This window comes from Mandrillus leucophaeus, unplaced genomic scaffold, assembly GCF_000951045.1.
Source record: "Mandrillus leucophaeus isolate KB7577 unplaced genomic scaffold, Mleu.le_1.0 Scaffold245, whole genome shotgun sequence".
NCBI classification, from domain to species: Eukaryota; Metazoa; Chordata; class Mammalia; order Primates; family Cercopithecidae; genus Mandrillus; species Mandrillus leucophaeus.
The window spans coordinates 673925-685122 of NW_012102532.1; the positions used below are offsets into that span (position 1 = coordinate 673925).

At 45.5% G+C, this 11198-nt stretch overlaps 1 protein-coding gene across 3 annotated transcripts in view; it reads left to right on the plus strand.

Moving 5' to 3' along the window:
* The window catches only part of NCAPD2 (non-SMC condensin I complex, subunit D2), a 37014-nt gene that overhangs the window by 11075 nt on the left and 14741 nt on the right, over positions 1-11198 (plus strand). For 2 of the 3 annotated variants that reach the window (XM_011982951.1, XM_011982950.1), the window contains 11 exons: positions 733-808; positions 1090-1148; positions 1636-1811; positions 2111-2253; positions 5519-5646; positions 5718-5841; positions 6033-6180; positions 8369-8566; positions 8906-9040; positions 9137-9224; positions 9579-9759. In XM_011982951.1, coding sequence (XP_011838341.1) covers positions 733-808; positions 1090-1148; positions 1636-1811; positions 2111-2253; positions 5519-5646; positions 5718-5841; positions 6033-6180; positions 8369-8566; positions 8906-9040; positions 9137-9224; positions 9579-9759 — 1456 coding nt within the window. The remainder of the gene's footprint in view (positions 1-732; positions 809-1089; positions 1149-1635; positions 1812-2110; positions 2254-5518; positions 5647-5717; positions 5842-6032; positions 6181-8368; positions 8567-8905; positions 9041-9136; positions 9225-9578; positions 9760-11198) is intronic. The other variant, XM_011982952.1, reaches the window with a different exon arrangement.

Below are 11198 nucleotides of genomic sequence, written 5' to 3' on the forward strand. Positions count from 1 at the left end.
TGATGAAAGATAAAGACTGGAGGAGACGAAGGAGACCTGACAGTTAAGTGCACTGTGGGATCCTGAAGCAGAAAAAGGACACAGATAGGATAAACTGGTTTTGTTTTTAAAGATCCTGAGTTTGTGTTCCCTCTTAACTACTGTAAGTTGGACAAGTCATACAACCACTCTAAGGTGTAAAGTAGTGTGGTACTGTCTGCTTTTGCTCAGGTGTGGTGAAGCTCTAACAAGGCTTCAATAGTAACACAAATATAAGATATCATCATCATTATTTTATTTTATTTATTTTTTGAGATGAGATGGAGTTTTACTCTTGTTGCCCAGGCTGCAGTGCGATGGCACAATCTTGGCTCTCTGCAACCTCCACCTCCTGGGTTCAAGCAATTCTGCCTCAGCCTCCCTAATAGCTGCGATTACATGTGCCTGCTGCCACACCCAGCCAACTTTTTGTACTTTGAGTAGAGACGAGGTCTCACTATGTTGGCCAGGCTGGTCTCGAACTTCTGACTGCAGGTAATCCACCTGCCTCGGCCTCCCAAAGTGCTGGGATTACAGGCATGAGCCACCGTGCCTGGCTGTCATCGTCATTATAGGTTACATTGAAGTGGACTGTTTGTCTCTTTTTTGTGATTCTCCCAATACAAGCAATAAGCCTAGTTTTCTGCTATGGATAGAATTTACTGAAAAGGTCTCTCTTCCCTCCAAATTGATTTGTTTTTTCCATCTTCATAGCATTTCAGGCTGCCTTTCGAGCTCAGGGGCCGCTGGCTATGCTGGAGCACTTTGATACCATCTACAGCATTTTGCAGTAAGTGAAACACCCAACTGGTACTTTAAAAAGAACTGGTGGCTGTTTGTCCTAACTGTGCATGTTAGTCCTGAAATTCCAAGTTATAGCTTCACTGATAAATGCTTCTGGATATTGATATCTCTGCTGATGAGCATGTACCCAACTTGCCACTATATTAATTCAGTTGAACAATTTCACATGTGTTTTTAAACATTAGATTCACCGGTTAGATCTGATCTGTTAAAAAGGGCACTGCAGGCTCCTTCCTATCTCACCCCCACACTTTCTTTCCCTCATAGTCACTTTCGAAGTATAGATCCTGACCTCAAAGAAGATACTCTGGAATTCCTGATAAAAGGTGTTTATGGGTCGGCGGGGGTAGGGGATGGAAGGTGTTTGTTATCGTTTGTTTGTTTGTTTGTTTTTCCTACATTGTGTCAGCCACATGATGATATCAAGGCTGTTGTGATTCAGTTGGTTTGGCTAAGCCCAGGGACCTTTGGCCTGTTAAAGGTCTGTAATCTTGGTGGGCAATACAGAGTTATGTGTGTTCACTGTAAGGGCAGACCAACAAGAACTTTTCCCTACTTTTGAACTACCTCTTTTTAATGGGGGTGATTCTTCCAGTTGCTGGAGAGAAATTGTGGTAACTGGAGTAAGAGTAGGAACAGGGCATGTTCAGGCTATCAGGGCCAAGGGTCCCAAAGGACTTAGCTTGTGTTATGGCCACTGAGAGATGAAACACAGATCTTTGGTAATCTGATGGCTGTAAGTGCTGGGTGTTTTGAAGTTGGGGTATATGAAAGAAGTGAGTGAAACTGATTCCAAGATTCTGCCCTTCACAGTGGTGTCCCGCCACTCCCAGGAGCTTCCAGCTATCCTGGATGATACAACTTTGAGTGGATCAGATAGAAATGCCCATCTAAACGCCCTCAAAATGAACTGTTATGCTCTGATACGTCTCCTGGAATCCTTTGAGACCAGTCAGACAAACCTCGTGGACCTGGACCTTGGTGGGAAGGTAATTTGGAGTTTTGGGTTCATGTTATGTGGGGTCTGGGGAGAAAGGGGAATAGATGGGAAAGAAGGGAATCCAATGATCCATGAATCCTTTCTGTCCTCATTGAGAGTTTAGGAGAAAGAACTCAAAAGTGTCACACATTTTCTTCCTGGACAAGTAGCACTGTGGAACTTGTAATATTTCTTCCATATTACCTTCTATCTTGTCTTCATACTAGATTGTTTGGGCACTCAGACTGGCAGATCTTGACCGTCTTTTTTCCCTTATTTTTTCCTCAATGTATACACGATCCTTTTTAGGGTAAGAAAGCTCGGACCAAGGCAGCCCATGGCTTTGACTGGGAAGAAGAGAGGCAACCAATTCTTCAGCTTTTGACACAGCTACTTCAGTTGGACATCCGTCACCTGTGGAACCACTCAATAATTGAAGAAGAATTTGTGAGGTGGGTTGGGAGGATGGCTACAGATAATACTGAGCTGTGAGAGTGAGGCTCTGTTGCTAGATATGCCTTTTTTTTTTTTTTTTTTGGGACAGAGCTTTGCTCTTGTCGCCCAGGCTGGAGTGCAGTGGCACAATCTTGGCTCACTGCAACCTCCACCTCCTGGGTTCAACTGATTTTCCTGCCTCAGCCTCTCGAGTAGCTGGGATTACAGGTACCCGCCACCACAAGCTGATTTTTGTATTTTTAGTAGAGACGGGGTTGTGCCACGTTGGCCAGGCTGGTCTCGAACTCCTGACCTCAGGTGATCTACCCACCTTGGCCTCCCAAAGTGCTGGGATTACAGGCATGAGCCACCGTGTCTGGCTGATCTGCCTTTAAATACTTCATGTCTCAGTTCTATCTGTAATGAAAGTATAATCATAACATGGAGTTGCTAAGAACTAGATAATGGAATGTTAGAAACTGATGTGAATTCCTGTCATCGCTAAATGCCTGTTTATTCCTGAAGCAGTATTTACTGAGAATCTCCTTCTTGTGCAGCCGGCATCATTATAGGCACTGGAAACAAAAGTTTCTGCCCTTTTAGAGTTTGTACTATAGAGCAGAAGTCTTTTTTTTTTTTCTTTTGAGACGGAGTTTCACTCTTGTTGCCCAGACTGGAGTGCAATGGCGCAATCTTGGCTCGCCACAACCCCCACCTCCTGGGTTCAAGTGATTCTCCTGCCTCAGCCTCCCGAGTAGCTGGGATTATGGGATTACAGGCATGAGCCACCACGCCTGGCTAATTTTGTATTTTTAGTAGAGACAGGGTTTCTCCATGTTGGCCAGCCTGGTCTCGAACTCCCGACCTCGGGTGATCTGCCTGCCTTGGCCTCCCAAAGTGCTGGGATTACAAGCGTGAGCCACCGTGCCAGACCAGAAGGTCTACTTTTAAAATAAGTAAAATAAGTGTGATGGAAGAAGGTTGTGATTTTAAATCAGCTACTCTAGGCCAGGTGCAGTGACCCACACCTATAATCGCAGCACTTTGGGAGGCCGACGTGGGTGGATCACCTGAGGTCAGGGGTTCAAGACCGGCCTGGCCAACATGGTGAAACCTTGTCTCTACTAAAAAAAATACAAAAATTAGCTGCGCGTGGTGGTGGGCGCCTGTAATCCCAGCTACTTGGGAGGCTGAGGCAGGAGAATCACTTGAACCTGGGAGGGGGAGGTTGCAATGAGCCGAGATTGCACCATTGCACTCCATCCTGGGTGACGAGCAAAATCCTGTCTCAAAAAAAATAGACAGACAGACAAACAGATAGATAGATAAGCTACTCTAGTAAGACTTCTTTGAGATGGTGATATTGAGCAAAGACCCAGAGGAGGTGACTGATAGCTATGAGAATATGTGGAGGAATAGGAAGGGCAAGGAAAAGGAATAGCAAATGCGAAGACCTTGAGGAGGGAGTGTGTCCAGCACGTGCGAGCAATAGCAAGGAGGCCAGAGAGTTGTCAGCTGAGAGCAGGTCAGAGGGCTAGGCTGTGAGGCCATGGGAGCAGTGGGGATCCACACCGCAGGTTCTTGTGGGTCATCATGGTGACTTTGGGATTTCCTCAGAGTGAAATGGAGCCACTGGGGAGCCACAAGCAGGGAGGTGAGGTGACCTGACTTGTACTTTAACAGGGCCATCCTAGCTGTTGTATTGAGATAGACTATGGAGGGAAAGGGGAAGCAAGAGACCAGTTAAGAGGCTGTTCCAATAACTCAAGCAAGAGATGATGGTCTCTTAGACCAAGGCGTGGCAGTGGAGATGGGGAGAAGTAGTTGGATTATATACTTTTTCCTTAAGGTAGAGCTTACAGGATTTGCTAACAGACTGGGTGTGAGGTGTGAGGGTAAGAGTTCAGTCAAGGGTGACTCTCCCGGGTTTTGGTCTGAGTATTTGGAAGAGTGGAGTTAACCGTAACTGAGATAGGGAGAAGGCTGTGAATAGGTGTTTTGGGAGGAAGATCAGATGTTCTGTTTTGGACATACAAAGTTTGAAGTGTTTATTAGACAGCCATGCAAAGTTGTCAGATTCGGCTGTTGAATATATAGATCTGGAGTTCAGGAGAGACGTCTGGGCTAGAGATAGCACATTTGGGAATATAATAGTATTCAAAGCCGTGAGACTGAATGAAATCACCAAATCAATAAGTGTAGCTAAAAGAGAGCAGGAATCCAAGGTCGGGTACCCTAGGGCTCTCCAGCATGAAGAGTGAGGAGGCCGGGTGCATGGCTCACGGCTCGCCTATAATCCTAGCACTTTGGGAGGATGAGGCAGGAGGATCACTTGAGCCCAGGAGTTGGAGATCAGCCAGGGCAGCATAGTGAAACTGTGTCTCTACAAAAAATAGAAAAATTAGCTGGGCATGGTGGAGGCTGAGGTGGGAGCATCACCTGAGCTATGAGGACGTCAAGGATGCAGTGAGCCATGATCGCACCACTGCACTTCAGCCTGGGCAACAGAGGCATACCCTGTCTCAATAAAAAGAGTGTGAAGAGGAACTAGCCAAAGAAACTGGGAAAGGAGTCTTGCTCTTGTGTTCTGGAAGCAAGATAAAGCATATATTTCAAGGAGAAACTGATTAACTATATCACATGCAGCTGTGAACGATCACTTGCGATGAGGATTGAATCAGTCGTTATATTTAGGAATGAGAAGTCATTGGTGACTTTGTCTTTTTTTTTCTTTTTCTTTTTTTTTTTTTTGAGATGGAGTCTCGCAACATCGCATGGGCTGGAGTGCAATGGCATGATCTCAGCTCACTGCAACCTCCGCCTCTCAGGTTCAAGGGATTCTCCTGCCTCAGCCTCCCAAGTTGCTGGGATTACAGGCGCCCACCACCACGCCCAGCTAATTTTTTGTGTTTTTAGTAGAGACAGGGTTTCACTATGTTGGCCAAGATGGTCTCGAATGCCTGACCTTGTGATCCACCTGCCTTGGCCTCCCAAAGTGCTGGGATTACAGGCATGAGCCACCACACCCGACCAACTCTGTCATATTTTTATCATATATTCAGGTGCTTTGTCAGCATCACAACTGGTTGAAAGTTGGTAATCTTGAAGGAAGCAGTACCTAACCGGGGTCAGCAAAGCAAAGCAACTTGTTATAGAAGGTAATGGCTAGAATAAAGAAAACCGTGACTTTGGGAGCAGTAGCGATAGAATGAATGAGGCAGGGCTCTGATATGATTGGATCCAGACAGCTGCTTTCATCATCTCAAACTCTTCCTTTCTCAGTTTGGTTACTGGCTGTTGCTACCGCCTTCTGGAGAATCCCACCATTAGTCACCAGAAGAACCGCTCCACTCGGGAAGCCATAACACACCTGCTTGGTGTAGCCTTGACCCGTTATAACCATATGCTCAGTAAGTTACCCATTGCTTTGCCCCGCCTTTTTTATATTGCCCATAATTTCTTATGTTTAGTGCTTCCACAGGTGCTACAGTGAAGATCATCCAGATGCTGCAGCACTTTGAACACCTGGCACCTGTACTGGTTGCAGCTGTGAGTCTATGGGCAACTGACTATGGAATGAAGAGCATAGTGGGAGAGATTGTAAGGTGACTCTTCGTTCTCGAAGTTTCTCATGCTCATTTTCCTTGGGGAGGGAATAAAGAAAGATTGGAAATACATTATCTGTGCAACTGTAGATTCCTTCAGATATTAGATACCTGTCTTACCCTGTAGTACCCTTACTAGGATCTGAATAATTGATCTATGTTGCTATGGCTGTGTTTTCTTCCCTATGTAGAGAGATTGGACAAAAGTGTCCCCAAGAGCTGAGTCGAGACCCTTCAGGGACAAAGGGCTTTGCAGCATTCCTGACAGAACTAGCAGAACGTGTCCCAGCTATCCTGATGTCCAGCATGTGCATTTTGCTAGATCACCTGGATGGAGAGGTAGGTGGTCCACTAGGGATCACTGAGCTTTTTCTGGGGATTTTAAGTCCAGTGTTGAAAGGCCGTTTCTTAACAGAACAAGAAAGTAGCTTTGACAAGTTGTCTAGATTTATCATTGTGACATTTCTTTTCTGTAGAGAAGCAGTTCAAGTTTGTTGAATAAAGAGCTTTTTATTAATCTGTTAATCTTTCAATTCATATTGCTTTTATCCAGTTCTGGTAAGGGAGATGACATTTCCACAGCTTAAGTCTAGTAAGAGCAACTCAGCTTTGATTTTTTTTTTTTTTGGAGGCAGGATCTGGCTCTGTCACCCATGCTGGAGCACAATCATAGCTCATTGCAGCCTCGATCTCCTGGTCTCAAGCAATCCTCCCACCTCAGCCTTCCAAGTAGCTGGGACTTCAGGCACATACTACCATGCCCAGCTAATTTTTTCAGTTTTTGTAGAGATGGGGTCTTGCCATATTGCCCAGGCTAGTCTCAAACTCCTGGTCTCAAGCAACCCTCCTGCCTCAGCCTCCCAAAGTACTGGGATTACAGGCACTACCATGCTTAACCTTCAGCTTTGACTCTGAGTCCCATCTATTCCTCAGGATAAAGCGTCTTCCCACCACCTGACTTGCCTTGCTTCCTCAAACAGTGAGCTTTCTCAAATCAACCCATGTCATCTCTCTCCATTCTCTTTCATCCCTGAATGCTAACCTGGCTGATTCCCATACTGATGTTAGGCACTCCTAGGTGAATGTCAAGGACAAAGACAGTCCACTTGTTCATCTAATTTACTTTAACTTTTTGTGCAAGACCTTTCTCTCTGGTTCTTGGCCTGGCAACAACATTAACCCTGCTCTCCACCAGATTATGTATTGGACTTGCTGGCACACTCTAAGGCTGATTTCCATGTTTCTGTCTCATTTTCTGTCAGTAAAGCGTGGAAAGGAGAGTGGGAGGGAAAGGAGGGGATATTTACTAGTAAGGATCAAAGGCTTTGAAGCCGAGTGTGGTGGCTCATGCCTGTAATCCCAGCACTTTGGGAGGCTGAGGTAGGCGGATCACTTGAAGTCAGGAGTTTAAGACTAGCCTGGCCAACATGGTAAAACCCCATCTCTACTAAAAATACCAAAAAAATTAGCTGGGTGTGGTGGTGCACGCCTGTAATCCCAGCTGCTCGGGAGGCTGAGGTGGGAGGGTTGCTTGAACCCGGGAAATGGAGGTTGCAGTGAGCCGAGATCGCACCACTGCACTCCAGCCTGGGTGACAAAACGAGACTGTCTCAAAAAACAAAACCCAGATGGGCGCGATGGTTCACGCCTGTAATCCCAGCACTTTGAGAGGCCAACGAGGGTGGATCGCTAGGTCAGGAGTTTGAGACTAGCCTGGCCAATATGGTGAAACCTCAGCTCTACTAATACAAAACTTAGCCGGGCACGATGGTGGGCACCTATAATCCCAGCTACTTGGGAGGCTGAGGCAGGAGAATCGCTTGAACCCGGGAGACTGAGGTTGCAGTGAGCCGAGATTGCTCCACTACACTCCAGCCTGGGCAACAAAGCAAGACAACATCTCAAAAAAAAAAAAAAACCACACAGATGGGCACGGTGGCTCACGCCTGTAATCCCAGCACTTTGGGAGGCTGAGGTGGGCGGAACATGAGTCAGGAGATTGAGACCACCTGTCTGGCCAACATGGTGAAACCCTGTCTCTACTAAAAATACAAAAATTAGCTGGGTGTGGTGGCTCATGCCTGTAATCCCAGCTACTTGGGAGGCTGAGGCAGGAGAATTACTTGAACCATGAAGTCAGAGGTTGCAGTGAGCCAAGATGGTGCCACAGCACTCCAGCCTGGCGACAGAGTGAGACTCTGTCTCAAAAATAAATAAATAAATAAAGGCTTTGAGACCTCAGCTGAAAGGTAGTAAAAAATGCTTTTCAAATGTTCGTTGGTGAGTGGATGTGATTTTTTTTATTTAGCTACTACCATGCTTTCCTGTGTGAGCCCTATGAGGAAAAATTGGTTTTGGCCCTTGTTTGTTCTAGCATTCTCTGAGCAACAAGTCCTCTTTGGGATTCAGCTTTTTCCTGTGACCTTGGGATTGAATACCTAGGCAGTTAATCGAAAAAGTTACGGCCAAGCACAAGCAAGCTTCGCCTTGACCAAAGGTTTTACCCCTTTATGCTGCTCTCTCTTAGAATTACATGATGCGTAATGCTGTGCTAGCAGCCATGGCAGAGATGGTGCTGCAGGTTCTCAATGGCGATCAACTGGAAGCAGCAGCCCGAGACACCAGAGACCAATTCTTGGATACTTTACAAGCCCATGGCCATGATGTCAACTCCTTTGTGCGGAGCCGTGTTTTGCAGCTCTTCACCCGAATTGTCCAGCAGAAGGTAAGCAACCTTCTATGTGGCAAAGACATATGGTACCTCTCTATGTACCAGTGTAAAGAGGAATCCAGTGTTAAAGATAAATATCTGCCCCAAAAAGTCTAGAATTCACATTTTTATTATCAGTAGTAAAAGTCTTCCTCTACCAAGGACAAGGATATCTGGCTCCCTTTAAGGACTCTAATGTGTCTTACCACTACAAGGAGTACTCCTAATTTATATTCTGTAGAAAGGTATTTTAGAGTGAGTGGGTAGCTCTGTTCAGAGTACACTTAAAGATCATCTTGAACAAAATGGATGATGTGGGACTTGAGCAGATTCTTCTCTTCCTACCCGACACAGGCTCTCCCCTTGACACGTTTCCAGGCAGTGGTGGCTTTAGCTGTGGGACGTCTGGCAGACAAGTCAGTGCTAGTATGTAAAAATGCCATCCAGCTGCTGGCCAGTTTTCTAGCCAATAATCCTTTTTCCTGCAAGGTAAGTAGACTTGGTCCACCAAAAGAGAAGGAATTAAATGGAAACAGGGATGAAAGTATGTCATTTACTGACCCTGCTATTCATTTTACCTGATAGCTTAGTGATACTGACCTTGCTGGACCACTGCAGAAGGAGACCCAGAAATTACAAGAGATGAGGGCCCAGAGGCGAACTGCAGCAGCTTGTAAGTAGTTACTGCCTTGGAGTCCTAACCTCAGACAGGCTTCTCCTTGCAATGGAGGAGCGCGACTCCAATGTGGCTGGGCGCGGTGGCTCAGGCCTGTAATCCCAGCACTTTGGGAGGCCGAGGTGGGCGGATCACATACAAAACATTAGCCAGGGGAGGTGGCAGGTGCCTGTAGTCCCAGCTACTCGGGAGACTGAGGCAGGAAAATGGTGTGAAACCGGGAGGCGGAGCTTGCAGTGAGCCTAGATGGCGCCACTGCACTCCAGCCTGGGTGAGAGTGCGAGACTCCGTCTCAAAAAAAAAATAAATAAAAACCTCCAATGAAAGAGACTGAGTGATACTCTAATTTAGCTGCGGTGCTGGACCCAGAGGAGGAGTGGGAAGCCATGCTGCCAGAGTTGAAGTCTACCCTGCAGCAGCTTCTACAGCTTCCCCAGGGAGAGGAAGAGATTCCTGAGCGAATTGCCAATACAGAGACGACTGAAGAGGTGAAAGGACGCATCCATCAACTGCTTGCCAAAGCTAGTTACAAGTAGGCAAAAGAATGGGATATTCTTCATGATCTGTTTATGTTTAGAGTTAACTTTTGAGAAACTTATGTTTCTTTTAAATGAACTGTACTCAGATATGCTGCCGCCAGATGATGGTAGATGTTTTCATGTAGTAATGGTCTGACTATAGGCATAGTCCACAATTAAGCATGTGTTTCTACTTTATAAATTTTTAAAGAAACTACTGAAACAATTAAATGTTAACAATATTGTAATTAAACATTAGTCCTCCTTCAATTGAAGAAGAGCACCTATAAATAAGTTCTAGTTGCATGATCTTGAATAAGTTGCTTAACTTTCTGGGCCTCAGTTTCATTATCTATAAAATAAGAAATTGATTAGATCTTACGATCTCTAAGGACTTTCTAATTCTAAATTTCATGAGCTAATAATATCAAACATGCATAATACTACCTTAATCTTCAAACCTAGTATGAAACCTGATCTTAGAGAAGATTTCTCCTAGTGTTTTTGTGACTCTAGAACTTAACAACAAAAGCCCTTATAGCCGGCAACAAGTTGTTTTCTTTTTTTTTTTTTTTTTTTTTTGAAATGGAGTCTCACTCACTCTGTTGCCCAGGCTAGAGTACTAGAGTACAGTGACACGATCTTGGTTCACTGCAACCTCCGCCTCCCAGGTTCAAGCAATTCTCGTGCCTCAGCCTCCCAAGTGGCGTGCGCCACCACACCTGGCTTATTTTTTTTATTTTTAGTAGAGACGGGGTTTCACCATGTTGGCCAGGCTGGTCTTGAACTCCTGACCTCAGGTGATCCACCCGTCTCAGCCTCCCAAAGTGCCGTGATTACAGGCGTGAGCCACCGCACTCAGCTGCCAACAAGTGTTCTTAAACCTCAGCCACAAGTTACTTGGTATTTATTTACTTATTACCTAATTGGGCTGTTTTTAAAAGGCTAGAGAGTGGCTTGTTTGCCCTATGAGTCCCTTATGTTTCTTTAGTGTCTCTCTTTTCTATTTTGCTAAAGCAAAAATAGAGACTATAGTTTTATAAGTGCATGTTCCACCAAACATTCTAGTATTTTCTCCTGTCAATTAGAAGAGGATTGTTTGTTTGTTTTTGAGACAGAATCTCACTGTTGCCCAGGCTAGAGTACAGTAGCGCAATCACAGCTCACTACAGCCTCTCAGTATAGCCTCAACCTGCTGGGGCTCAAGCAATCTCCCACTTAGCCTCCCGAGTAGCCTGGCTAATTTTTATATATATATATGGTTTTTTTTTTTTTTAGACCGAGTTTCGCTCGTGTTGCCCAGGCTGGAGTGCAATGGCGCGATCTCAGCTCACTGCAACATTCACCCCCCTGAGTTAAAGCGATTCTCCTGCCTCAGCCTCCTGAGTAGCTGGGATTACAGGCATGCGCCACCACACCTGGCTAATTTTGTATTTTTAGTAGAGATGGGGTT